At 46.8% G+C, this 26,500-nt stretch overlaps 1 protein-coding gene and 3 non-coding genes across 6 annotated transcripts in view; all 4 read left to right on the top strand.

The window, feature by feature from the left end:
* The window catches only part of ep300a (E1A binding protein p300 a), a 40,331-nt gene extending 21,595 nt beyond the window's left edge, over window positions 1-18,736 (top strand). For all 3 annotated transcript variants that reach the window (XM_063222049.1, XM_063222048.1, XM_063222047.1), the window contains exons 19-33: window positions 767-1,006; window positions 1,599-1,687; window positions 3,294-3,374; window positions 4,936-4,992; window positions 5,147-5,224; window positions 5,343-5,410; window positions 5,622-5,772; window positions 6,146-6,292; window positions 6,593-6,706; window positions 7,031-7,196; window positions 8,256-8,423; window positions 9,872-10,033; window positions 10,458-10,739; window positions 12,016-13,299; window positions 14,092-18,736. In XM_063222049.1, the coding sequence (XP_063078119.1) occupies window positions 767-1,006; window positions 1,599-1,687; window positions 3,294-3,374; window positions 4,936-4,992; window positions 5,147-5,224; window positions 5,343-5,410; window positions 5,622-5,772; window positions 6,146-6,292; window positions 6,593-6,706; window positions 7,031-7,196; window positions 8,256-8,423; window positions 9,872-10,033; window positions 10,458-10,739; window positions 12,016-13,299; window positions 14,092-15,999 (4,995 nt within the window). In that variant the 3' untranslated portion in view covers window positions 16,000-18,736. The remainder of the gene's footprint in view (window positions 1-766; window positions 1,007-1,598; window positions 1,688-3,293; window positions 3,375-4,935; window positions 4,993-5,146; window positions 5,225-5,342; window positions 5,411-5,621; window positions 5,773-6,145; window positions 6,293-6,592; window positions 6,707-7,030; window positions 7,197-8,255; window positions 8,424-9,871; window positions 10,034-10,457; window positions 10,740-12,015; window positions 13,300-14,091) is intronic.
* Window positions 18,737-25,787: 7,051 nt separating this feature from the next.
* On the top strand, window positions 25,788-25,898 carry trnal-caa (transfer RNA leucine (anticodon CAA)). The gene is made up of 2 exons: window positions 25,788-25,825; window positions 25,853-25,898. It is a non-coding gene; the product is annotated as a tRNA-Leu (tRNA).
* Window positions 25,899-26,036: 138 nt separating this feature from the next.
* On the top strand, window positions 26,037-26,108 carry trnac-gca (transfer RNA cysteine (anticodon GCA)). The gene has a single exon. It is a non-coding gene; the product is annotated as a tRNA-Cys (tRNA).
* Window positions 26,109-26,296: 188 nt separating this feature from the next.
* On the top strand, window positions 26,297-26,369 carry trnat-cgu (transfer RNA threonine (anticodon CGU)). The gene has a single exon. It is a non-coding gene; the product is annotated as a tRNA-Thr (tRNA).
* The last annotated feature ends 131 nt before the right edge of the window (window positions 26,370-26,500 follow it).

Genomic DNA, 26,500 nt, shown 5'->3' with positions numbered 1-26,500 from the left:
ATTCCAAGTGGGTGTCAAGTTAAAGGGACAGTTTGGTCAATTTCAACATGCAGTTGTATTGCTCACGCTACCCTTGACTTGTCAGTACCTGGTGATGCCACATTTTTCGGCTCAGCCCTTTCCGAGATATGAGCAATTCTAATGGGGGCAGCGTTTGTTTACATTTTTAAAAAATGAAACATAGGCCAACTCCAAATATTTTCCCAAAAGGTACTGCTGTTTGCTAGTTGTCTGCTGATGTTTTATAACCTTTTGGGAATAAATAAAAATGTTTTTTTTTAAATGTAAACAAAGAGCTGCCCCCATTACAATGACCAGGATCTCGGAAACGGCTGAAGAAGAAGAAAAAAAAATCTCAGGCACTGACAAGTCCAGGGTAGTGTGAGCATTACAACTGCATGTTGAAATTGACCAAACTGTCCCTTTAATGGCCGGGAGGGTGCATAAAGTTCCACAAAGAAATCCAATAGCCCAGCAAGAAGGAATTCGGGTAGCACTTTCTTTATTTTCTTCACGCATTGAAATTTTTAAATTTTGCATCGGCATCAGAGTTCATTCTTGCTGGACAAAATAAGAGAAGAATGAAACATTTTTAACTGATACAAGATTTGTGGGCTACACTGGGACTAAACCATGTGCGCCTTCCATTTTCATGAAATGAAAATGAAAGTCAAAGTACAGCAACAATTGTCACGATCCTTTGCCACAGTTGTCGGTCATGTTGCCTATAACATGACGCCTTATTCCCTTTTCTTACTATCCACAGGACTACTTTGACATTGTGAAGAACCCCATTGACCTGTCCACCATAAAGCGCAAGCTGGACACAGGGCAGTACCAGGAGCCCTGGCAGTACGTGGACGACATCTGGCTGATGTTCAACAACGCCTGGCTCTACAACCGCAAGACGTCGCGCGTCTACAAATACTGCTCCAAGCTGGCCGAGGTCTTCGAGTCGGAGATCGACCCGGTCATGCAGGGGATGGGCTACTGCTGCGGGAGAAAGGTGCGTGGGTGGATTGATGATTTTAGTCAGTGGCTTGGTGTAGTCGTGGGGAGGGTGTTGGTTTAAAGATCAGAAGGCTGTAAGTTCAAATCCCACCCCAACCTATAGTGCCTTTCACATTATGAAGGCAGTCGTAGCCTAATGGTTAAGGAGATGGGCTTTAGATCAGAGGGTTGCTGAGGGTTCCCATGTGTGGTAAAAACAGGCTGGGAAATGGTACGTGACAATAGTATGGTGAATAATACCAAGTTTCCATGCCTTTGTAAGGGGTTATTTGCATTAATCTTCAAAATAAGCAAGCTGATGGGGGCTAATATTTTTGCCCTCCTGGGTGATATGCGTAATAACAAACCAATTATTGGCTGAACTTGGCAGCGAGAGTAATTTTTTTTCTTTTGATTTGCTTGTATAGCATTCTTGTAATGGACAATTCAGGTTTTGTTTCAGCTCTAAGGTTGCTCACCTGCCTTTCTCTTTCTTCCCCTCCCCTCCCTCTTTCTCTCACTCTCTCTCTTCTTCTCACTCTCTCTGTGTCTCTGTATCTCTCTCTCTCTCTCCCTTTCTCTGGTGAAATGTTTTCCTCCGTGTACAGTTTGAGTTCTCTCCCCAAACTCTCTGCTGCTATGGCAAGCAGCTGTGCACTATACCAAGAGATGCTGCTTACTTCAGTTACCAGAACAGGTATGAAGACAAACACACACACACACACCTCTCAAATTAGGTGTGTACATTCAAACGCTCTTGCATATCCACTGGACAACAAAGACCTGCTTACTTGCGTTACTAGAGCACGTATGGACATGCACACACACATGCGCACACCAATGCACTGCAATCTGGCTCACAGCGAGTGTTGGAGCCTAGTTTTCATGTAGCGTATTAGAGAAGCTATGAGCATTGACTCAGCACAGCTTCTAGCTTGGTTGTGTAACTTTATCCCACAGCTCAGAGAATGGAGGAGCAAACACAACTGTGCTCAGTAGGACCACGTGTACTACAAAGCCACACCTGTTTGTGTTTTGCGTATACACTCACAGTATAGCCAATTGATCAGCTGTTCTTCAGAACCATGTAGCAGTCCTGCTTTGTCCAACCAGGCCAACTGAACGACTTTCAAGCTGAATTTGCACAGATTGCTTTAGTGTTTCCGTGTTAGACTGTTCAGGACTTTTCTTAAAGACTTGTGTCTGAATGACATATTGAATTGGAATTACCCTGCAGTGGAATGTTCTTTTGAGAGTTAAAATACAATTGTATTATATGTTTCATATGTACTGTCTTGTGCTGATATTGAATTCCACCAATCAACTTCTAAATGTGATGTTTTGCCTGTGACGTTCCGCCATTTTGAAAGTTGGTGCTTTGTATTCCGCTCTCATGCTTGTCAGATTCATGTATAAACTAACATTACACATAATTCAGATAATTAAATATAGGATAATAAGGACTATTATGAACCTAACTGAAATTGCTTAGACTTATCGCACTGTCAAGCATACTGGAAGCACCAACTTTAAAATGCGCTTTCTTGGTCGAACAGCCTTGCTTTCTGCTGCCTTGTATGTTCAATGTTGTCATGTGTCCTGATGTGACCCATTGCCCAGTCGCACTACATCCCTTCCACCCCCAGAACCCTTCCCTCCTCCCTGCCTTCCTCCCCTTGTGGAGTCCTCCACTGCTTTTGTAACTGTGCAGTGCTGTGCTGTGACCCTCATTACCTGTACCTAATCTGTGCTTTGCTTTGGCTTTCTGCTTGTCTTGTGTTTGTCCATGGTATTGTGTGTGTCGTCTCTCCCTCCCCAACTCCTACCTTGCCCACCTGCCTACCCCTTTTCTCACCTTCTTCCCATCCATGTCCTGCTGGATTGTAACCCCCCACCCCTTTCCGTTGCCCCCCACTCCTCATTCATGTCTGCTTGTCATGGCTTGCCCTCATCCAATCATCAATGGACCCCCCTCCTCTCCTCCTCCTCATCCCTTGCTTACCTGTTCCCCCAACTCCACCCCCTCTCCCCCTTAATTCCTGCATCATGATTGGCTGTTCTGATGACGACCCTGTCCTGCGCCTGTCACGTCCGTCTGTGCCTGCTTCCCCTTTGGCCTGCCCTGCCATGTCCCGCCCTTGCAATGCCCTGCCTTGCCCTGTGATTGGTGGATGCGTCCTCGTTTCCCCTGTCTGTGATTGGCCGGGCTGGGCTGTGCTGTGTTGGTTGGCCCTGCCCTGCCCTGCTCTGTCGTGTTTGGCCGACCGGTGTAGTTCACCAAAATATGGGCTTCTTGCTGACAGGTACCACTTCTGCGAGAAGTGCTTCAACGAGATCCAGGGCGAGAGCGTGTCCCTTGGGGATGACCCCACCCAGCCGCAGACGTGAGTATCGCTCCCCTTTTCTCCTCTAAAAAAAAAAAAGAAGATATTTATGCCTTCATCAAGACAGTAAGGGGGAGGGAGAGGAAAGGAGTATTAGAGATATTGGGGAGATAACTTTTGATCGGACTCGAACCCGCAATCCTGGATTTATATTACAGCGAGTTAGCCAACCTAGTCACGGTGACCGCGCACACCCTCTTTCTACCCAGTCTCATCCTCTTCTCCCATTCTCTCCCCTCTCTCCTCCCATGCTCTACCGTTCCTCTCCTCCCATACTCTACCTCCACTCTCTCCTTCCTTCCTCATCCTCCTCACCACCCTTCCTTCCTCCATCTATCCTGTGATGGGTTCTTCATTTTTGTTTAAATATTGAGCAGAAAATGTACGACCCCCCTCTTGCGTACATGCGTACACACACAGAGATACATTTGTAGTTTGGAACAGGGACCAAGTCTAATGGAAGCTTTCCATGAACAGCAAACTTCAGTCCAAGAAATTCGGCTCCACTCCTTCTCAAAATGTCGGCCTGTCAGCTCTTCATAAACTGTCCTGGTTAAACACCATTGCTTGTCGGGTACTTTTTTGATGTGCATGGCCAAGTTGGACTGACTTGCCTAGGTCTAGGAGGCTAAATGATTGGCAGGTCAATGCAAGTCATTTTTTCCATTTGGTTGGAAAATATCAGTCGTTGAAATCATTTAACCTGAAAATTATCATCATGTGCAGTATTTCAAAAGAAGGAAACAGGACTTGGAAAAAAGGTTCCATGTCTTCTCTGTGAATAAATGAAAATAAATCTAGAACGATTGTTGCAACTAAGTAGTTATGAACACGGCGTCCAAGAAAAGGAGCGATGATTAATCACGAGTGATTTATTTTAGCATTTTCGGGCTTAATTGCCTTTTCCTTACCTTCGCGTTTCCCATCCGTCTTCTCTCTTATGCTGTTTTATGGGCCCCGTGGTGTTGAGAGGCCTTCAAACAAATAACGTCAGCCAACGGGGAGGATGGGATTTCGTATGCTACATCTTGGCAACAATACTAATGGGAGTTCAGTTTCCTGAAGACTGAATTGGCAGAAAAACCAAAAACTTATGACTAATTGTGTGACTTTTGCAGAGTTTAAAATAAAAAAAAATATCGAACAGCCTTTTGGCCATTTGGACTGTGGCTGAGTCCCTGCCTTCTAAAGAGTCTTGGCTTGAACTTAAAGCTGAGGATCCTTGACATGGACCAATGCCCTGAATATGAAATGTGAAATGGAGAAACTTGATATTTTTAGACTAGCAGTAGCAGCAAGGTCATTTGTTTTCTAAAAGAACAATTGATTAGGTTCTGCAAACGTTTTCGCCAATCTGAATTAAAACTGTGAAAGAAAAACTTCAGAGTGACGGAACAGGGCCTAGTGAAGGCGTATTGTTCGTTGTGTTAGTCGTTGTACAACAGTCAGTGGTTTATACATAGTCTGGTGTGTTTATTCCCAGTTTTTGTCATCACTGTTGCTGTATTTATTAATGTGTGTGTTTTTTTAATTGTGTATTTAATTTTGTCTTCACTGGCAGGTCCATCAATAAAGACCAGTTTGAGAAGAAGAAGAATGACACGCTGGATCCTGAAATGTGCGTTTTGCTTTTCTTAACAAATTGTTAAGTTAAATTTCAGAATAATGTTTTTTTTTCCCTGGACAACTCAGTCCAACAGGTTTTAAAAAAGGTTATTTGTCACTTTAACAATTGTTTTAATTGTGTTTGGTTGTGACTTGTTTCCCTGCAGGTTTTCAACATGTACGGATTGTGGCCGTAAGATGCATACAATCTGCGTTTTGCACCACGACACGATTTGGCCTTCAGGGTGAGCCTATAGAAGATATTTCTTTCTTTTCTTTCTTTCTTGTGCTTGTTGGGATGCCATATCTTGATTTTTTTTTTGTTCTTGGCCTGATGACTGATTATTGTTTAATGTCTTGCAGATTTGTATGTAACGGCTGCCTGAAGAAAGCCAACAAGAACAGGAAGGAGAATAAGTACGCGGCCAAAAGTAAGTATGACCTCGTTTCTCCTCTTTGTAATAAATCAACAGGTTGAAGATGCGTAGTGTTATTAATCACAACTGCCCTCTCTCTTTCTTTCTCTCTCTCTTCTATGGAGTGTACTGTACCCTTTTAACTAGTATCATGATTCATTATAAATGGGTGTTAAAAATCAAATCTCTTTCTTTCTCTCTCCCTCCCTCCCTGCTCATCTTCCAGGGCTTCCGCAGACAAAGCTGGGTAGCTACCTGGAGACGCGGGTGAACGACTACCTGAGGCGGCAGTCGCACCCCGAGTCGGGCGACGTCACCATCCGGGTGGTGCACGTCTCCGACAAGGTCGTGGAGGTCAAACCGGGGATGAAGTCAAGGTGAGTGGCTAACAACGCGCAAAGACGACAACGTTGAGTTGTACTTGCTGTGCAGAAAGTGAAAGTGGGGGTTTCATGGGTCATTGATCGTATGGTACATCACAGCAAACGGCACAAGCAAAGACGCGTATGTCTCTTCACTTAATGTGACATGATACATAATCCCTGCACTTAATGTATTAATGGGTAAATCTTGGACATGCATCAGGAAACAGAAATGTCTGTGACATCAAAACTACATGACAGTGTCAATAACAATGGCCTATATAATTCTACATAGAAATACATCTTCGTCATGTGAAAAGAGAATGATGAGGTTTTTTGTGTGTGTGTGTGTGTGTGCGCGCGCGCGCCTCTGTGTGTTGGGCCATAGGTTTGTGGACAATGGTGAGATGGCGGAGTCCTTTCCTTACCGGTCCAAAGCGCTGTTTGCCTTCGAGGATATCGGTGGGGCTGACGTCTGCTTCTTTGGCATGCACGTACAAGAGTACGGCTCCGACTGTCCGCAGCCCAATCAGAGGTGAGCATTGTCAAGTTTAGGAAAAGCTGAATACTTATCGTGGCCATCTTACACCATATAGTCCCTTATTGAACTGCCTTTGTACATCAACTCATGCTCTGAGACAGAGGTGAATGCTGTCAAATGTCGCCTCCAAAGGATATGGATAAGTCAATCCGTCATGTAGTCTGTCCATCTCATGTCCATGAACTCCTACACAGTGACAACTGAATGCCATGTAAGGTCATCTTGTGTTTTCTGTTGATGAAAGTCAATCTCCTATAACTCACTTGGTCTCTGTTTTGTTCTGCTGACCCTTAGGCGGGTGTACATATCCTACCTGGACAGTGTCCACTTCTTCCAGCCCCGCGTCCTCAGGACGGCGGTCTACCACGAGATCCTCCTGGGCTACCTGGAGTACGCCAGGAAGTTGGGGTGAGTGATTAGCCAAGTCCCTGTCGTCATCTGATCGCTTCGGATTTTCAACTTTGACAACAGTAGTTGAATTTGAGTCAGTTATCCAGTAGCTGGTATAGTATTTTTCCCCCTAGTGAAATGCCTGTCAGCAACTAGTTTAGGTTGAAATATTAATTGCACATTTCAAGTATTACCAAGTATTCAATGATTGTTTTTTTTTCCTTCGGTATTCGAAAATGTTAGCTTTTATTCGTCCTTTATTAATCACGCCCATATGATACCAAATCAGTGGCGCTCTTTTCACCGTACTGATGATGCCTCCAATGTGTGTGTATTATGCAGGTATACCCAGGGGCACATCTGGGCCTGCCCACCCAGCGAAGGGGACGACTACATCTTCCACTGTCACCCAATGGACCAGAAGATCCCCAAGCCCAAGAGACTGCAGGAGTGGTACAAGAAGATGCTGGACAAGGCCGTGTCCGAGCGCATCGTCCACGACTTCAAGGTGAGTGGACAATGGGGGGCTTGCAAGCTATCCAGGGGTGCATTTCTCAAAACCATAGTTGCTAACTTTGTCGTTTGCAATGCAATTTCCCATTGGCAACTACCCAAGTTCCTAACTGGCTAACAATTACACTTTTGAGAAATGCACCCCAGACGCAGAAGGATTATGGAATGTGTTCTTCGCTTTTAAGTGGCACAATGATCCTCAATCTTTGGACCATTCTGTTTCGAGATTTCAGCCAGAATAGTTAAACCCGAGTTTAACCAAGAACATAAATTGCTTATACCAGTTTTGGGATGTAGAGTAAATTTCCATGGCAACATACCCCGGTTCAAACATATCCACCTTTACTAGTATAGGTTACTCAAAGTTACTGCACGTGAACAAGTTAAGCCGGGCATACACTGCGATATTTTCGCTCATAGGTATTAAGCTCCTGCTCACACTGCACAATGGAATTTCACTATTTAAAATTTCTTATCTCACGACTCACGTCCTCACACTATACGAGCCGACAGCCGGATGCGAGTCAAATGCTTCCACTCTGCGATGCGACAGGCATGTTTCCCCGGTCTGCAGAGGAGGGAACATGTGCACCTGAGGTGGAGATGAGGTCTCGCTCAGCAACGAATCGCGCGGCCCTATTCATTTGTGCATGTGAAGTGTCAAAATCGGGTCGTAGCACTGCTTAACTGTGTGATTTACGCACGAGCCACGACCAGGATTTCAAACAGTTTTGATTTTCTTGCGACCCTGCGATTGCACACTCGTGAGTCGAAATCGCTTGTCGTTACCCCATGTACACTGCACGATGCGAGACTCACGATCGACCTGTGATTGAGCAAGAAATCGGCCCGACTCCCAAGAAGTCGTGCGAGTGCCAAACCGGGGCAAAATCGGGGCAAAAGTTGCACAGTGTAAGCCCAGCTTTACTCTCGAAGTAAGCACTTATGCCGCTTCGTAGTAGAGGCCCTAGGGAAAAGCAGAGGTCCTAGACAACACGGTATACGCACACACACCTTGCCTAGTATTAAACACCTCCTATGTTTGTCTTCTCAGGACATCTTCAAGCAGGCGACGGAGGACCGCCTGACCAGTGCCAAAGAGCTGCCCTACTTCGAGGGGGACTTTTGGCCCAACGTCCTGGAGGAGAGTATCAAGGAGCTGGAGCAGGAGGAGGAGGAGAGGAAGAGGGAGGAGAACAGCACTTCCAACGAGAGCGTTGATGTGAGTTTGTAATTAATAATAATAATAATTAATAATAATAATTAATAAATAATAATTAATAAATAATAATTAATAAAAGCTCATTTGAATAGCGCATATCCTGCTATATGTAGCGCAAGGGGACAGGGAAAAAAACTGAAGGTTCAAAGGATGGACAGAGTAGGAGCAATGAGTGTTGACATGAGGTTTAGAACTAATGTATTACCTGTTTCATAGCATATGATGATTCATGCAATATGAAGCTCAAAGTCTATCTGTTGGTTAGACCTTAGTTCAGGGGATGGATTTTGATCATGCTAGATTGGCTTAAGACCAGTTTGAATAGTTACTTCGCCGCACTGGACACCTTAATTTCCCTCGGGATTAATAAATGATACTCTCTACTCCAACACATAAACAAATTTTGTAAACACTCCAGTCGAAACCAAATACGCACAAATTATGAATGGACATGGACATGAATTTCTGTCGGTTGAGGAGGGGATTGAAGAGTTGTTCCAGCTTGTGCATCCAGTGCGTTTATTATCCCTGTATTGGTTACCTCTGGGGGTCCCAATCTTTTCCATCTTGGGGCCCACTGACATTTTCACAGATGTTCAGTGCCCACCTCTGACCCAATAGAGAATAGTCCATAAAACTGAAATAAACAACACACAGACACACGATTTTGACTTGTAGAAAACAATTTCAAGGCCAATTTGGAATGCCTTCAAGGGTTAGGGTTAGGGTGAGAATCACTGGGGTACATGAACGGGGGAAGCACTTGCTTTGGAGCGCAGTGGTCACGTGTGTCCAGGGCTCCCTGTAGTTTAAACACTTGAGATGTATGTATCTGTATCTGGGTTTCCTGAGTCAGCATCACTTGCGGTTGCGAATGGAACAACTCCGTTCCAGAATAAGCTGCAGTCTTTGAGGCAGGCTAGGTTAGTGGCGTCCAACACAAACGTTGGATGCTATTTTTGGTGAGTTTTTCCTGCATCATCCATGAGGGTCTAACTATGAATGAGCAAGGGAAATGTTCTCAGTGTCTCTCAATTACAGTAAATGCCCTCATGAAAAAAATCTTCTATTGTTGTTGTGTTCTCATTACATCTTTAACTACTTACTGGAAACATTACTGTGTTTTCAACTAAGCCTCTGGTTTTGTCTACATTTTCCATTTTATTTTCACAAACCCACACATTCCATCGTTTGTATTGACAAGTAAAAAAACACCACTGAATAAAATGTCATGTTCTAATAACGTTCTCTGCCTGATGAAGGTCTAAGGAACGAAAGCTGGCAAGTCAAGTAAAGCTTCTTTGCACAAAAAAAGACCTGAAGTGTGCGGATTGTCTCCTTTGTATACAGAACTTTCTACTGAATCCTGCACCTTCTAAACAGATGAGCGTTGGCCTATCACATTTTAACTAATAGCGTTCTCTAAAATAAAATGACTCCCCCCGCAGGCCACGAAAGGCGACAGCAAGAACGCCAAAAAGAAGAACAACAAGAAGACGAGCAAGAACAAGAGCAGTCTGAGCCGAGCCAACAAGAAGAAGCCGGGCATTCCCAACGTCTCCAACGACCTCTCCCAGAAGCTCTACGCCACCATGGAGAAGCACAAAGAGGTACAGTAGGCAACACCTAGCCAGGCTGTGCCCTCCTAGTGACGCAACACTTTCAGCGTTGCAACTAGTCAGGTCAAGAGCAATGCAAGTACTTTCTGAGTTCCCAAAATTATACGGAAACTCCTCCCACTTTGTCGGGAAGCATACAACCAAAAGCAAACCAACCTGTAGAATTGAAATGGTTTGATTTCGATGTATTAAATTAACAGTTAACATACAGTATAAGTAATATTTTTTGAAAAGCTAAGGAAGGCTTTCATGCCAACGTAATCAAATCTTAGAAGGATCATGGACAAGCACAGAGGTGGGACATCACCAACCTTAAACTCAGTCCCCCAAGAACATTTGGAGTTAAAAAAAAAAAAAAAAAGATACGCTTTTAACTCCATTACTCTTACCGCTCCTATTCCCTCCTGTTCTCCAGGTGTTCTTTGTGATCCGTCTGAGCGCCGTCGCCATGGCCAACACGCTGCCGCCCATCTCGGACCCGGACCCGCTGATGGCGTGCGACCTGATGGACGGGCGCGACGCCTTCCTGACACTTGCGCGTGACAAGCACCTGGAGTTCAGCTCGCTGCGACGCTCCAAGTGGAGCTCCATGTGCATGCTGGTGGAGCTGCACAACCAGAGCCAGGACCGCTTCGTCTACACCTGCAACGAGTGCAAGCACCACGTCGAGACGCGATACCACTGCACCGAATGCGAGGTAAGGGGGGCCACAAGCACTCGGGAAGGGTGGGGTGGGGTGGGGGTAGGGGGGCAAAAATACAGCCACTTGGGGATAGTTTCTATTTGTACGTTTTCCCCTCTTTACTGGCTAACATGCACCTTCGCTAGACACACACACATATATCATGTGCAGCAGACACAGGTGAGCATGATGAGGTAGCCTACCACAAACAAAGAAACGGGACTACCTTTTCCGGTTTTCTAATGATCGACTTGACATAGTGCTCTGGGAACTTCCGAGAATCCATCATGGAAAACGCAACACGGAATTTTGGCAAAATCCGTGAAACTGCCACAGACTTTTTGTCGCAAGGGTCCGTGTTCATTTCACGGAATGCTGTGAGATCAGGCCACAGACACACAGAGGCACACAGAGGCACACAGACGCACACAGACACACACATGGGCTGCCCTCATTGTTGGGTCTACATGTAACCACTTGTAAATGTATGGACCTACTCTGTATATACTTGCATACATGCGTTCATCGTAAATGTTACCCTTACCATAAGCTGTATGGACATTTTGTGTCTTCAGTCCACATTTTGTCGTCTTGTGCTTCACCATACAGTATAATTCAGTATTTCCTGCATATGGGTAAAGTAGCTTTTTTTCCAGTGACCTGGCCCATTGACATTCTATTTTAGTTCCCAACTGGGCTTGATCCATGCCTAGAAATCTGGATCGGAGTAAGTACAGGACACGCTTAGGAGTAAAGCAGTGGAGAGTATGGTATTGCAGTACATGTGGCGAATGACGTGTATTTCTTATGATGTGTCTTTTTTTTACACAATTCCAAAAGAAACATTTTTCACCACGGGCAATCAAAGTTGAGGTTAGGTAGATTTATTTTTTAAAGAATTATAAATGAGGGGAAGCGCTATGAGAAATGGGGTGTGAAGACTTTCTTTTGTTGGTGCCATCTTGTGTGTGAAATGTGCTCAAAATCCGCTCCGATCCGTTTTCCACATCATTTAACACCATTTCCTCTGCCTGGCACTCTTCTACGCTTCTGCCCCCAACCTCTCTCTCTGTCTCTGTCTCTGTCTCTCTCTGTCTCTCTCTCTCTCTCTCTCTCTCTCTCTCTCTCTCTCTCTCTCTGTCTCTCTGTCTCTCTGTCTCTCTCTCTCTCTCTCTCTCTCTCTCTCTCTCCACACCACCTGTCATCCCTATGCTTTACTCTGCCCCCCCACCACCTTACCTCTCCATTCTTTTCCCCTCTCTCCTGCCTTTCGCTCTCCACCACCCTCCAGGACTACGACCTGTGCATCAACTGCTACAGCAGCAAGGGCCACGAGCACAAGATGGAGAAGCTGGGCCTGGGCCTGGACGACGAGAGCAACAACGCGGCGGCGGCCGCCTCCACGCAGAACCCCGGCGATTCGCGCCGCCTCAGCATCCAGCGCTGCATCCAGTCCCTGGTGCATGCCTGCCAGTGCCGCAACGCCAACTGCTCGCTGCCCTCGTGCCAGAAGATGAAGCGCGTGGTGCAGCACACCAAGGCCTGCAAGCGCAAGACCAACGGCGGCTGCCCCATCTGCAAGCAGCTGATCGCCCTGTGCTGCTACCACGCCAAGCACTGCCAGGAGAACAAGTGCCCCGTGCCCTTCTGCCTCAACATCAAGCACAAGCTGCGCCAGCAGCAGCTGCAGCACCGCCTGCAGCAGGCGCAGATGCTGCGCCGGCGCATGGCCAGCATGCAGCAGCGCACGGGCCAGATGACGGCCGGCGCCGGGCCGGAGTCCGAAGACGGCTCGGGCGGCGGGGGCGGAATCGGAGCGCCGGGGACACCGACGCCCAGCACGCAGCCCCCCACGCCCCAGACACCCACGGGGCAGAGCCTGACCCCGGGGCCGCCCATGGGCATGGGAGGGGGCGGTACGCCCGGAGGTGGGGGTGGGGGTACACCGCAGCCACAGATGCAGCCGCAGCAGCAGGGCATGCAGCAACAGCAACAACAGCCGGGGATGCCCCAGCACCATCCGGGCATGGGGGGCTTCCAGCAGATGCAAGGGCCCGGCGGCATGATGAGCTCCCCGCAGCACCAACAGCAGATGATGATGCAGCAGCAGCAGCAACAGCAGCAGCAGCAGCAGAATCAGGCGGGAATGCAGCAGATGCAGCAGCAGCAACACCCCAACAGCCTGCCCATGTACGGCGCCCGCCCCCCAGGTCAGGTCTCCGCGGGAAAGCCAGGCATGGTGGTGGGTCAGCCGGGCATGCAGCCCCAGCAGCCTAACATGGGCCAGCAGCAACCGCAGCAGCCGCAACAGGGGCCTCCGCAAGCGGCCCTGGAAACCGCGCTGAAGATCCAACGCGTGGCGGAGACGCAGAGGCAGCTGGCCATGAGGCAGGCCAACCCAGGCAGCATGATGCCCGGACCACACAACCACCACCAGGCCGGGCAGCCTGGGCAGGGGCAGATGGGGATGGGTCACCCGGGCGCCGGCATGGTCGGGCAGGGGATGCCACCCCAGGTGGCGGCGGCGGCGGCAGCGGCAGCAGCACGGGCACAGATGGAGCAGCAGCAGCAACAGGTATGGAAATCTTATTTGTTGACAGGGGTTGCCAGATTGGGTGGTTTCCTGCCCAACTGGTCTGTTAGGCATGACCATATCTGCGGGTAAAAAAAGAGAAAAAAATGGTGGATTTCTTTCTGTAGATTTATGGCCATAGAAATTAAATCTTGGAAATCGAGGATTTACCGCCTCGTGGACAGGATTCCCAGCTCAAAAAACCTCCTGGAAGCAGAAAATCATTAGTCATGTCTGGCAACCCTGATTTTTGGTTCATAATTCAAAGCCCTCCATGGGACCCCAGATGGAAAACCCAATGAATTGGAATCAATGGAAATGAATCCAAAAATAGGTCTCTCCCTTTACTCCCATTCATTGCTTGTTTGAATGTAGAGGTCCAGGGCAGGGCTCTCTATTCCCAAAATATGTTGTGGCGTCAAATAATTCATTAGTCCAGATCATGTAATCCAAAGACTTTGGCTGTAGAATTCCATCGTAGCTCCTTATAGCTTAGGATGCTAGTCATTTACATTTTTCTTGTTTGCTTAACACATTTGCTATGACCAGGAGGCCACACTGTAGGTTAAATTATGTATTTCATTCTCAAATGAGCATAAGACAAATCAACACACTCAGCCTGTCCGAGCTAGTGACAGAGAGTGGGTCTGGCAGAGAGAGAGAGACAGATGGAATACCCAGGTCTTTATAGTGGTATCAATCAGTCAACACCAGGTATAGTGGTATCACCTCACTCAACTCCAGCACTCATAACAACATTTTTTTTCTTCTTTCCCTTCTCTCGCTCCTCTGCAGGTGGGTGGTGGTATGGCGCCTCAGCCGGGCGGCCCCCAGGGCCAGCTCCCTCCCCAGATGATGCAGCAGCAGCAGCAGCAGCCGGGCGTCCCCGGCCAGCAGCCGCAGCAGTGGGGCAGCCCCGGCGGCATGGCCCCCCAGCAGAGGCCTGGCATGATGGGACCCATGAGCCACGCCGCCATGCTGGCAGCCCGACAGCAGCAGCAGCAGCAACAGATGGCGTCTCAGCAGCAGCAGCAGCAGCAGCCGGGCCAGCCGGGTCCTATGGGCGGCATGGCTATGGGAGGACCTGGGGGTCCGACGGGAGGTGTACCAGGCGGTCCGGGAGGTGTCGCGGGCCCGGGAGGCGTCGCGGGGCCAGGCGGACTCCCACAGGGGGCGCTGCAGGACCTCCTCCGCACCCTGCGCTCGCCGAGCTCTCCTTTACAACAGCAGCAGGTGCTGAACATCTTGCGCTCCAACCCGCAGCTCATGGCGACCTTCATCAAGCAGCGGGCGCCGCGGTACCTTCAGGGCCGAGGAGGGGGCCCCGTGGGCCCTGGGGGCCAGCCTGGCATGCCAGGAGCGCCAGGAGCACCAGGAGGTCCGGCCGTCATGGATGGGCAGCAGATGAACCCGGCGGCCAACCCGGGAGGCCCTCAGCCGGGCATGCACATGGGCCAGGCGCCGGGAGGCATGGGAGCCATGAGTGGTGCCACTTTACAACAACAGCAGCAGCAGCAGCTCCAGCAAAGGCCGATGCTGGCTGGCAACATGCAACAGCAGCAAATGGCAGCTCTCCAGCAACAGCAGCAGCAGGCTGGAGGTATGCCCGGCCAAGGACAGGGCCCCGGGCCTGGCATGTCGAACATCAACCCCCAGTTCCGCGAGCTGCTGCTCAGAAGACAACTGATGCAGCAACAACAACAACAACAGCAGCAACAGCAACAGCAACAGCAGCAGCAGCAGATGGGCAACCATGCCCAGTTCCAGCAGCAGCAAGGCGTATACCCCAACCAGCCCGGACAGCCCCAGCCTGGATCCCTCCAGCAGCAACAGCAAGGAGCCCCAGGTGGACAGCAGCAAGGCGGCTACGGGGGCATGTCCCACCAACAGGTGGCAGCAGCTCTGCAGCAGCGGTTACAGCAGCAGCAGCAGCAGCACCAGCTGCAGATGCAGCAACAGCAGCAGCAGCAGCAGCAGAACGCCATGGTAGGCCTCCAGGGGCCTGATGGTAGTGGGGGAACGGTAGGAGGACCCGGTGGAGCTGGAGGTGGTCCTCAGTCTCAAGTCCAGCAGCAGCAGGGTGGTCCACAGCAGCCAGGGGGTCCCCAGCAGCAGCAAGCCATGCACCTCCAGTCCAGCCTGATACAGCAGAGGCTCCAGCAGCACCTGGGAGGAGGGTCGCCGGCGCAGCATAGCAATCCCATGAGCCCCCAGCAACAGCAGCAGATGGGCCAGTCGCCCCACCTGCAGAGCCAGCAGCAGCAGCAGCTGGCCACGTCGCTAAGCAACCAGGTGCGCTCTCCGCAGCAGCCGTCGCCGCGGCCGCAGTCGCAGCCCGGAGCGCCGTCGCAGCAGCAGCCCCACTCCAGCCCGTCCCCGCGCATGCAGCCGCAGCCCTCGCCCCACCGCATTTCCCCGCAGACACAGACGGGGTCGCCGCACCCAGGCCACCTACCCCCACCCCAGCAGCAGCACCACAACCCCGGGGGCATGGTGCCACCATCGCACCCTTCCCAGTCCAATCAGCAGCAGCCCAACGCCACCTCCATGGACCAAGTGCAGTTCGGCTCGGATCAGAACGCCATGCTGTCTCAGCTAGGCAGCATGGGCGGTCTGCACGGGCCCGGGGTTAATGACGTGTTGACGGGCAACAACCAGGATCTGGGGACTAATATGAATCATAATGGCTTAGACATTATGTAGCATTTTTTTTCCCTCTTTCGTGCGTTCTTTCTATCCCAAATTTGCCTGGAGTCTGCCCACCATTTTGGAGAAACGGGAGGGTTGAGAAGGGGAGGGGGGTGCAGAGTTATTTTTTTCCCTATCATTATTATTTAATATTTTTCTGATATAAATGAAAAAAACTGAACTTCCTATGGGAGATGCTTCATTAAAAATACACAAGTCGACAAATTAATTAAATAAATGAATGGTAAGTTATTGCTGTTAATATATATTTTTGCCAATTGTGTTCAAATGGGGGTGTGGTTGAAATGGGGGTTGGGCAATATCCTTCCTGAGTATATGACACAATTAACTATTTTTGGGGGGTGGGGGGGGGGTCAAGGACAAAAGAAAACGTCTGCCTTTTTTTACAAATATTTTTTAAAATTTTAAAAAGTGGCGTACAAAAATTAAAGAGCAACGTTAGTTGAACATAATAGCTTTGAGTTTTTCCGCTCCATGAAGCAGTCTTGATTGTATTGAATTTTTTTGCGTTTTCACCTGCAGTTACTTTTTAAAAAAATGATATTACTCATCGGTCTAAATATCAAAGTTATTTCCATTACACTTTTTGTGTTTTTTGACTGTTTATAGCATATGTAGTTTGAGACTGCTTTACAATTTACAAAGAATATATTTTTGTTAAGGACCGACAAATAAGGCAAGAATAACAATGAGTTCGTCTTCATTTAACAAGATTTTTTTCCTGCTTTTTTTTTTGTTTCTCCCATGAGGGGTGCGGGGCTTATCTAAAAAAACTTTTTCCGATAGTGTTGCTAGGGAACTGATGGCTGGGTTGTTGCCAGGATGCGAGGGGAAACACCCATGGTCCTGCGTGTGTCGTGGCACTCAAAACACCCTCTCCCATGAATGTGTGCTCCTCCTCTCTTTCCCCCCTTTTTTTTCTTTTTCTCATCACCCATTTTCCTCGAACCACGAAATCACTGCTGACACTATTTGTGCACTGCAGACTTTGGCTTTTGGCTTTAGTGGAGGCTCAATCACAGGACACGTATTGTCGTCTACCAAGGAGATGCAGAGAAGGAAGGAAGGAAAGAAATGAATATACAGTATATATTTTTTTCTTCAGGAGAGGAGAAGAGGGCTTTGCAAGGAATAAGGGTTGGGGGGTGGTAAGGATTTGTTTCTTATTTTTTTCCCTTTCTCCCTCCATTGCTCTGTTTGTGTCCGTTGTTTTGTTTTCCATTTTTACTGACTATGCTCTCCACTCGCACCCCCACCCCCCTCTCCTCCTCCTCCTCCTCCTCCTCCTCCAGGGAGGCAATGCTCAAACTTCTCTCGTTTTCTCCTGTGTGCTGAGTTTATGGGATTTTAATTTAATAATTTTTACTGTACAAAGAAAAAGGCAAACTGTGGACTTTAAATAATTAAATACTGTTTTTTTGTTGTTTTGTAATAAAATGTAAATTGATAAAACAAAAAATTTGTACAGACTTTCAAACTGATGGGTAGGCAAAGAAAACTAACGATTTTCTAACAGCATTTTTTTTTCTTCTTCCCCCTCTCCTGTTTCATGCTGGTATAGGAGCAGCCTAATCATTACTATACGGGCAGCTCAAGAGGGGGAAACGTTGAGGGGGGTATTGTGGTTGTTTCTCCTGAAACAAGAAGTGTGGAGAGCGAGCGAGAGAGGGAGGATGAGTGTTGGGTGCAGTGGAGGTTCTGCCCTCAGCTGCACTAGCACCAATGCGCCTTTTGCTGTGCACTATTTCAGCACTTGAATTGATTGGTGCATGTCCAGTGCTCTTTGTCTCTCACCATAGAAGATCTTGAGCTTCTCTTTCTCTTTCACATTCACACACAGACACAAATACACACATTTACAGAAAGAAAGACGTGTTGACATGCTATTGTGGAGACCCACAGTGTATTTCAGGAATAAGATGGACTGCTTACTATTAATAGAAATTGAAAAAAAAAGAAAAAGAAATTGGTTGATTTAGTATTTTTCTGTAAGAGTTGGTGTAGGGGGTCGGGAAATAACCACAGCAGAAATCCAATGGCAATATGCCTTGAGACTTATTTTATAAGAAAAAACACGGAGAAAAAAATAACTCGTCTTTTATATATAGATATATTATTTAATTTTATTTTTTTGAAAGTTAAAAAAAAACACTTGAAGCTACATAAAAATTGATAAATTAAATGAATCTTTTCTTCTTCTGTCTTCTCTCTTTCCTCTTTTTTCAAAGATGTATTGTGGATGCAAGGTGGCACTGGCGCATACAGTACAATATTAGCCCGGTTTGGGGCCCAGCTGGGTATAATATCATGCCATTTGAAGAAATGTCTTATACGTACATATATTAAAAAAATATATAGATACTGAATCACTGTACAAACCATGGCAACTGAACAGTTTTTTTTGGTTTGTTTTTGTTTTCCCTCCTTCATTTCTTTTTGTTTTTTTTTGTTAATTGTTTTTTTCAAAAGGAGAGACTGGAAAAAGACCATGAGCTATTTGTTTAGTGTTCAAAAATTTTGACCACTTTTTGTTTTTATTTTTTATCCCCTCCACCCCTTGTTGACACACGATGGTGCTTGCTGAACAGAAGCAAAAAAAGATAAGAAAAAGAACTAGTGAACTGTCGCTCCAGTGTCAGTAGTTTATCCTTTTATAAGTTATTTTGGTGGTCAGATTTCTTTGCCAATTATTTAATTGTACATTAAAGTATGTTTGTACCATTGGAAAATATACCAAGTGGTCGGTGCTGTTCTTTGCTTTTTGTTTATTTGTTTATGTGGTTGATGATGTGTTGAATATGAGGTCTTCACTCATCACATATAGGAATGAATGGACCAGTGTGTCGACTCATCTGCTAGTTTGTGTGTCTCCGAGACAGTGATGGGCGACCTGGATTCATTAATTTTAAAAGTGCCACATACTCCAAATCAAAGACACTCGTATAGAGAAGACGGCTCAATTACGTCATAAGAGTGTAGTACGGCATGGCCTGAAGTCATGGTGACTTTCTTCTTCTTCTACTGTCAGTACTGGCAGCATGTTTAAGGGCAATGCCACTACCGCCAGGGCTGGAGTGTGGAACAGGTCATAGGACACTGAATTTGTGTCAGCTGTCCTTAAAGGAACAGTCCACACTTGTTTGATTTTCACATATTTGCAGTATTTCAAAGTATTATTCATGAATGTGCATATAATTTTCTTCTCAGTGTTTTCAGTACTTTGATTTTTCAGAATTATTAACATAGTTTAGCATAATCGCTGGAAGTAAATGGGATCATTAGCATCAAGCCATAAGTGATCACTGGGCAGGATTAAATAACCCTTTTGCACTGAGGTGACTTTTACTTTTATTTTAAAATGGTTTGAACTATTGATATTTTGTTTGGTCCCATAGACTTGCATTGGTACACTTAATATGGCTATACTGTTAAACTTGGCAATGCAAACAGATAGAGAAAGAATCTTATGCATTCTCATATTTTACTAGGGCTTAACTAGTACTGAGGGCAATTTCTTGAAATCAGATGGACTGTTCCTTAAGTTATTCCCCGCAATTAAGGTTGACTGACATCTGTAGTTGATTTGGCCACTGAACTGATCATTGACAATCAAACTACCTTTCGACCAGGGCCAGAACTCGCAGCTGTCGCTCACGTGCACAATGCAATTCAAGTCCTGTGATTTTGCGGAGTTTCTGGTGTCACACAATCTTTATTGACCAGTTTTGAATTCACGTCATCACTGACTGCGTGCACATTGTTGACTCACACCAGAGAGGTTTTAAGGGTATTACGTAAGACGCCACTTTTCCGGGTGGTGCTGCACTCTACGGGCGCCAACTGAGGAGTGCAGACTCCATTCAGAATGACTGCACTGCGCTCTCCGACAGTGCCCCTACGTCAGGGGTGGGGAACTTATGTCTCGAGGGCCGTTTGCGGCCCTTGAGCCTGTTTTATCTGGCCCCCGATATAATTTTAATGTTATGCAACTTCACATGAAATATGACATATTTTGTAAAGGAATCTTAGAAATTACATTTCCAATGCAATTAAGTTATATTCAGGGGACCTAGAGTAGGTGGGGACTGTTAAAGGTGTTAACGTTCAATATAGGCCTAATTTGCATGGGGAAATCCTGATTTGTGTTCATAGTATGGCCCTCGGTGGACTTTTATGACCCTTGTAGGAATTTGAAGTGGCCCCTCGAATGAAAAAGGTTCCCCAGCCCTGCCCTATGTGGACTGCAGGCATGGGTAAAATAGGGAGTGGGTAGGCTGTATGTTAACTGGCTGTGAACACACACACACACACACACACACACACACCAACAGACAGTGCATCCCAATATGTGACCTTGCCTCCTCCACTTCCCTCCTCCACTTGCTTCTCGTCATGATGACATCACTGACAACAGCATTATATTTCAATATCTTGCAAAAGCTCAATTGTAAAGTCTTTTTCTCATTTGCAATTGGGATGGTGAATGAAAAACAGTCCCTCAAAAGTTGTTGTGGCGAGGCTGACAGCTGGGAAACTTTATCGTTTTCTCCACGGAGGAGGGGCCAGGAGGCGGGACGAGGAGACAAGCACAAGTGGAGGAGGCAAGGAAACATATTGGGATGCACCCAGACAGTGCAGACATGCAGCCTCCCCACTCCCTATTTTACCCATGCCTGCAGTTCACCAAGGGGCACTGTCGAGGGAGCGCAGCGGGTCATTCATTCTGAATAGGGTCTGCACTCCTCCGTTGGCGCCCCTAGAGTGCAGTACCACCCGGAACAGTGGAGTCTCTCGTAATAGCCTTAAAACCGCCCTGGTGTGTTTGAGTCAACAATGCGCACGCAGTCAGTGATGACATGAATTCTCATATTCGATTTTTTGCTGAAATGGGACATCTGATCGACAGTATGTGACCAAAGTGTAAACCTCAAAAGTATTCCGATTTTCTCTGATCAGAAACAGGCCCTTTTCAAATGTGGATTTTACTCGGATATGAAGCGGACATATATGAATGTGTCTGCAGCGTCAATGGGTCAGCTTGGATATCCTGATCAATGTGACCCACAAGTCATCCAGACAATTTGTCCTGATTGGAGGCATTAACAACGTCAGCTATCGGAGCATGCAGCCAGATAGAAGACACAACAAATATGGAGGAAGATTGTGTTGGCGGCAGGGTGCAATTTGTAAATAAATAGTTAAATTTTATATTCGTAAAAAATGAGGAGGTCCATGATGTGCGCGCACAACGTGCAGAAAGAAATGTAGGCCTAATAAAGATTACAACAAAATCACGGTTCGGTATGTACCTCGGTTTTGGGGTCACAGTTCAGTTCATTTTCGGTAGGCTATATGGGAGCAAATGGCAAAACGATTTCCTTCCTCAGCCCATTGTTTATTGGATCCAAATATACAGGGGTTGGACAAAATAACTGAAACACCTGTCATTTTAGTATGGGAAGTTTCATTGCTCAAGAGGACCAGCCTGTTGGCCAATCTTCATTAATTGCACTTTGCACCAGTAAATTGTGAAAGTGCAATTAGCAGGGTAAGAGCACAGTTTTGTTCAAAATTTTGCAATGCACACAACGTTATGGGTGACAGACCCATCAGAGTTCAAAAAGGAGAATTTCTTTTTTGCGCGTGCAACGGTTGCATCTATTTGACCGAGACAGCAAGTCTTTGTGATGTATCAAGAGCAGTCCTGGAATTTCGTCATTTTAGGGGCAAGGCCATTTGAGAGGGCATTAGAGAGGGCATCAAGGCCACTGTGGCCTTATGTCAGATATTTTTTCAAGGGCACAAGGCCAAAGTGGGAGGGCACGAGGAGGGCCATGTCCCTCACGAAATTCCTGCCCTGATCAAGAGCCACGGTATCGTCAAGCAAGGTAATGTCAGCATACCACCAAGAAGGATGAACCACATCCAACAGGATTAACTGGATACAAGAGGAAAGAAATCTGCATATTAAAGAGCTACTGCGTGTAGTTGTAGGCCCCGTTAAGTATTAACAATTAAGGATGAAGAACAGTAGATTACTGACTACGCCAGCCCATAGGGGGAGCTGTTTGACAAAGACACACCAGGTTCGTTTTGAGCTTGTGGCTGGGTAAGAAACACTCAACTTTGAAATAATTTGCATTTATTCAGCATCAACAAGAAAAGTCATTATTTACAATAATAGGCAGTGGGCGCTCCACTAGCCAGTAAAAGTTCACAATCACCATTCACATATGTCCATAAGTGTTCATATTAAAATATTGGCAGTATGACACCACAACATTCAACTAATCAGCCAACACATACATACATACATATATACATACATACATACATACATACACTTCACCTCCGGAGGTTAGGGGGCCTTGAAGGAAGGCCAGGAAGCACAGGAATCAGCGTGCCTGGTGGAATTATTCCCCAGGTGGAAAAAGGCCTGTAGCCAGGAGAATTGGCAGATCATGGGGGAACCCCAAACAGCAAAACTTGAGAAAGATGCCACTCCGTAGCTACCAGGACGCATCTGGATTCCGGTGCTCCCTGTACAGGCTGTGGGCCATGGCTGCACTGAGGCTTTTATACTGCAACCTATCAGGGCTCCAGTTCACTGATTGGTTGGCTGGAACGAGGGAGAGAGAGAGTAATCAGTGGTTATGCAACATGGAGTGAGGGCAAACGAGGTAAATGATGGACCAATCAGTCAATCATTGCATGCAAGTGAAACTCATTATGCTTCCACACCAACCTACTACTACTACAAATCAGTTTCAACTCTTAAAAAAAGACTGCAACTCTACACTTATCTTGAGGACTACACAAAAGACACAAATGTTTCAAACTTGTGATTAGGTCACCACACACCAAAAGTTAAACTGGCCCCTCATTACATAGTGTGGCAGCAAACATGTAAAAACATAAACGGTGTGTGACTGTAGCCCACCATTTGGTACAGCACTGTACCGTACCGCACTTATACCATTACAGCATTTACAGGCCTTTTATTGTGTCATTTCTTTTCCAAAAGTATGCCCGTTCACCAATTTTATATATCCATGAATATTCGGTGAATAAAGTAACATCTACTAATCTGACCAAAGTGAAAAAGATTTCTATTCATTATGAATAAGCATGACAATAAATTGCATTTGGCGCTTTAGAACCAACGCAACTTACAAACGAGGACAAGCCAACAGTGAAAGTGAAAGCCCATTGGGAAACTCCAACTCCCATTGTCATTGTGACACAGCACTCCACAGCACACAAGTGAACACTGCACACAACGAAATTGCATTTATGCCTCACCCGTGCAAGGGGGCAGCCCTCAGTGGCGCCCCATGGGGAGCAGTGCGGTGGGACGGTACCATGCTCAGGGTCAGTGGCGGCTGGTAGTCTGTCAAACAGGGGAGGCTGTTCAATTACAATATGTCCAGAACGCAAAAAAAAGGGGGGGGGGGTCAATTTTGACACACATCTTACATTGGTCCTGAGCCACATATGGCCTCACACACACTAAAGGACTCTTGTTGAAACAAATGTGTTAATCATTAATCATTATCCCCCTTGTAGCCTATTCATAGGGATTTTTTTATTTTTATTTTTTTAATTATTATTATTATCATTAGGCCTACCTCCGCCACATAATGATGTGATTGAGTTTGCCTTCGTTGTCTTGGTTCATTGCTGGGTGCACGGCTTAACTTACCACTAGAGGTCGCAAAATCTTTAATTATTTACCAGACATTGCCAACACAGTAGGAAACAAGGACTCGCCACTCACGGGACTTTGCAGTTAACCAGTTGATCAGACACCACGAAAGCGCAAAAGAAACGGTTGTTCTTCCCTACCTTTTTCACCAAGTCAATATTAGGCAGTGCTCTGCTCTGCTCCTTGATATTCATTTTCTCCTCATAAGGACGACTGGAATTCACTAGAATTTAATCCACAATGCTTGGCATTTTGCATAGCTCTTTAGCTTTCTTGCAAGCTAGCCCTAACGAAAGTAGGCAACCTCAACTTTTGAATTGGGAGATTAAAAAGGATAAGGACGTGCCACTATTAAGACTTTATTCGCAACACTAGGTTTACAAGAATATGTACACAAAACTGGAGAACACCGCAATGAATAGCTTCCTCACTGGTTACCACGACGAAACTCACAGACAGGTCTGTGACGAAACTTCTCAGTCAAATTAATAACATATCCACATTTCAACTACTGTAGCTGACACGGGGTTCACCCAATCACAAGTCGGAGCTCCAGTCTCCGGTCCCTCCCCTCCCCTCTCTCATCTCCATTCACTCCCAGTGAGGCTCAGTCTCAAAATCAAAAAAATTTCACGGCAATAGCCAATGACCGTTTAGCATTTTGCCATTGAAAAAGCATACAATCCCACATGCCATTGAAGTCCATTGAGACTCGACTCGCTTACGTTGTCATGAGCGGAAAAAAAACTCGTGCGAGCCTCGGGATCTTATTACAGATTGGTTTCATCTCTAAGTTGAGCACATGCATTTTCTATGGAGCTGGGTCTGAAATAGCAATGTTATTAAGTCGTGTAAAGCATTAGTTTACATACTATTCTCCGTGATTTTGGACAGGAGGCGGCGCCTCCCTTGTACTCAAAGAGGAATCGCCTCTGCTCAGGGTACCTCAGTTATGGAGGAGGATGGGGGAGAGCACTGGTCGATTACTCCCCCCACCAACCTGGCGGGTCGGGAGTCGAACCGGTAACCTCTGGGATGCCCTAACCACTCACCCATGACTGCCAACGAGGACATAGCCAACATCACTAGCAGATACAATGTGCACAGGAAATATACAGAACAACAAGTGCAGATTTAGAGTAGAGAGTAGAGTATCATTTATGCAAAAACGTTTTTTTGTTTTTCCTTTTTGTTTTCTTTGTGTTTTTAGAAGAGAACACACACTCACACACACACCCCATGTCAAGAGTCTGGTCTGGAGCTAGGGCAGCTCAAGCATTAGTGTAGTAGATAGTCACGAAAGAGGAGAGTCTTCACTTGCTTCTTGAAGGCTGCAAGAGATGTGGTTAGTCTTGTCGCCTCTGGGAGAACGTCCCACGACTTGGGAACAACAACAGAAAACAGTCTTGACTTGGAGTACCTAGAGCAAGCAGATGGCAGAGCCAGACGGCTTGTATTGGAGTAAGTAAGTAAGTAAGTTTTATTTCTAAAGCACATTTAAAACAGTACAAAACTGACCAAAGTGCTGCACAGAGGCTGGTTAGAATAAAAGATAAATAAAGAGTGCTGCAGTTCTCTTCCAGCAACATAAGGCTTTCGTAAGTGCTTAAGATAAACTGGGGCCGTTCCTGCTATGGTTTTGTAGGCCTTATGCTTGATCCGGGCAGCGATCGGTAGCCAGTGCAACTCAATAAGTAACATGGGTCCTTTTGGGTTGGTTGAATACCAAACGTGCCGCCGCATTCTGGATCATCTGCAGTAGTTTTAGCGCACAAGCAGGTAGACCTGACAGGAGTGCGTTGCAGTAGTCAACGCGGAGAAGGACCGTGGCCTGAACCAGTCGTGTAGATTATTGGGTCTGCACGGGTCTGATTTTCCGCATGTTGGACATCTGGAATCAATAGGTCTTGGTGACTGGGTTGAGGTAGTTGGAGCATAACAGCTCGTCGTCAATCATGACGCCAAGGTTTTTTCCACTTTGTTTGATGTGACATCAGGGGTCAGCAACTGTGACTCCTGCTGGCAGATTGCGGAAATTCAGGTTGAGAATGGCAGGCCGAGTCGCAATCCAACAGCAGTCAGGATGGCCGAGCGGTCTAAGGCGCCAGACTCAAGACGATGAGCCTTTCTCTCGGGAGAGATTTCTGGTCTCTGAATAGAGGCGTGGGTTCGAATCCCACTTCTGACAAGGCGCTTTTGCCAAAGAATCGGCGCGCAGCAGAAAAGAAAGACGCTTTTCCGCTCAAGCAAGTGAGGCCTCACCATGCCAGGTTTCCACTAAAGCAAACGAGCATCGCTTCTGGTCGGAGGAGGGTGGTGAGCGAAAGGGGGTATAGCTCAGTGGTAGAGCATTTGACTGCAGATCAAGAGGTCCCAGGTTCAAATCCTGGTGCCCCCTGGGGATAGCAGGGGCCCTGCCAAAATAGTTGGTGCGGTGTGTGACCCTGGCACAACATCACGCCCTTTGGATCTAAACAGCTGTGCCGCAGTTGTTAAAAAAAAGTGGCAGTTGTGCCAAGCCCTTGCCTACGTGAGACAGCTGGGGATTTTTTTTTCATTCTTTCGCTAACTGCCCTTGACAACAATGGCTTTGTAGCTCAGTGGCAAGAGCACTGGTCTCGTAAACCAGGGGTCGCGAGTTCGATCCTCGCCAGAGCCTGCTGTTTGCCCAGTTGTTGGCGTGTCTGTCGTGGAAAAGTTTGAAGGGGCAACTTTGGAGGCGGTTTGAGAGCCCTCTCTGCAGGAGCGACTCCTGCTGGAAGATTGCGGAAATTCCGGTTGCAAAGGCAG

The sequence above is a fragment of the Engraulis encrasicolus genome, chromosome 17 (assembly GCF_034702125.1).
Source record: "Engraulis encrasicolus isolate BLACKSEA-1 chromosome 17, IST_EnEncr_1.0, whole genome shotgun sequence".
In the NCBI taxonomy this organism is placed as follows: Eukaryota; Metazoa; Chordata; class Actinopteri; order Clupeiformes; family Engraulidae; genus Engraulis; species Engraulis encrasicolus.
This window is presented reverse-complemented; position numbering and strand designations above follow the sequence as displayed.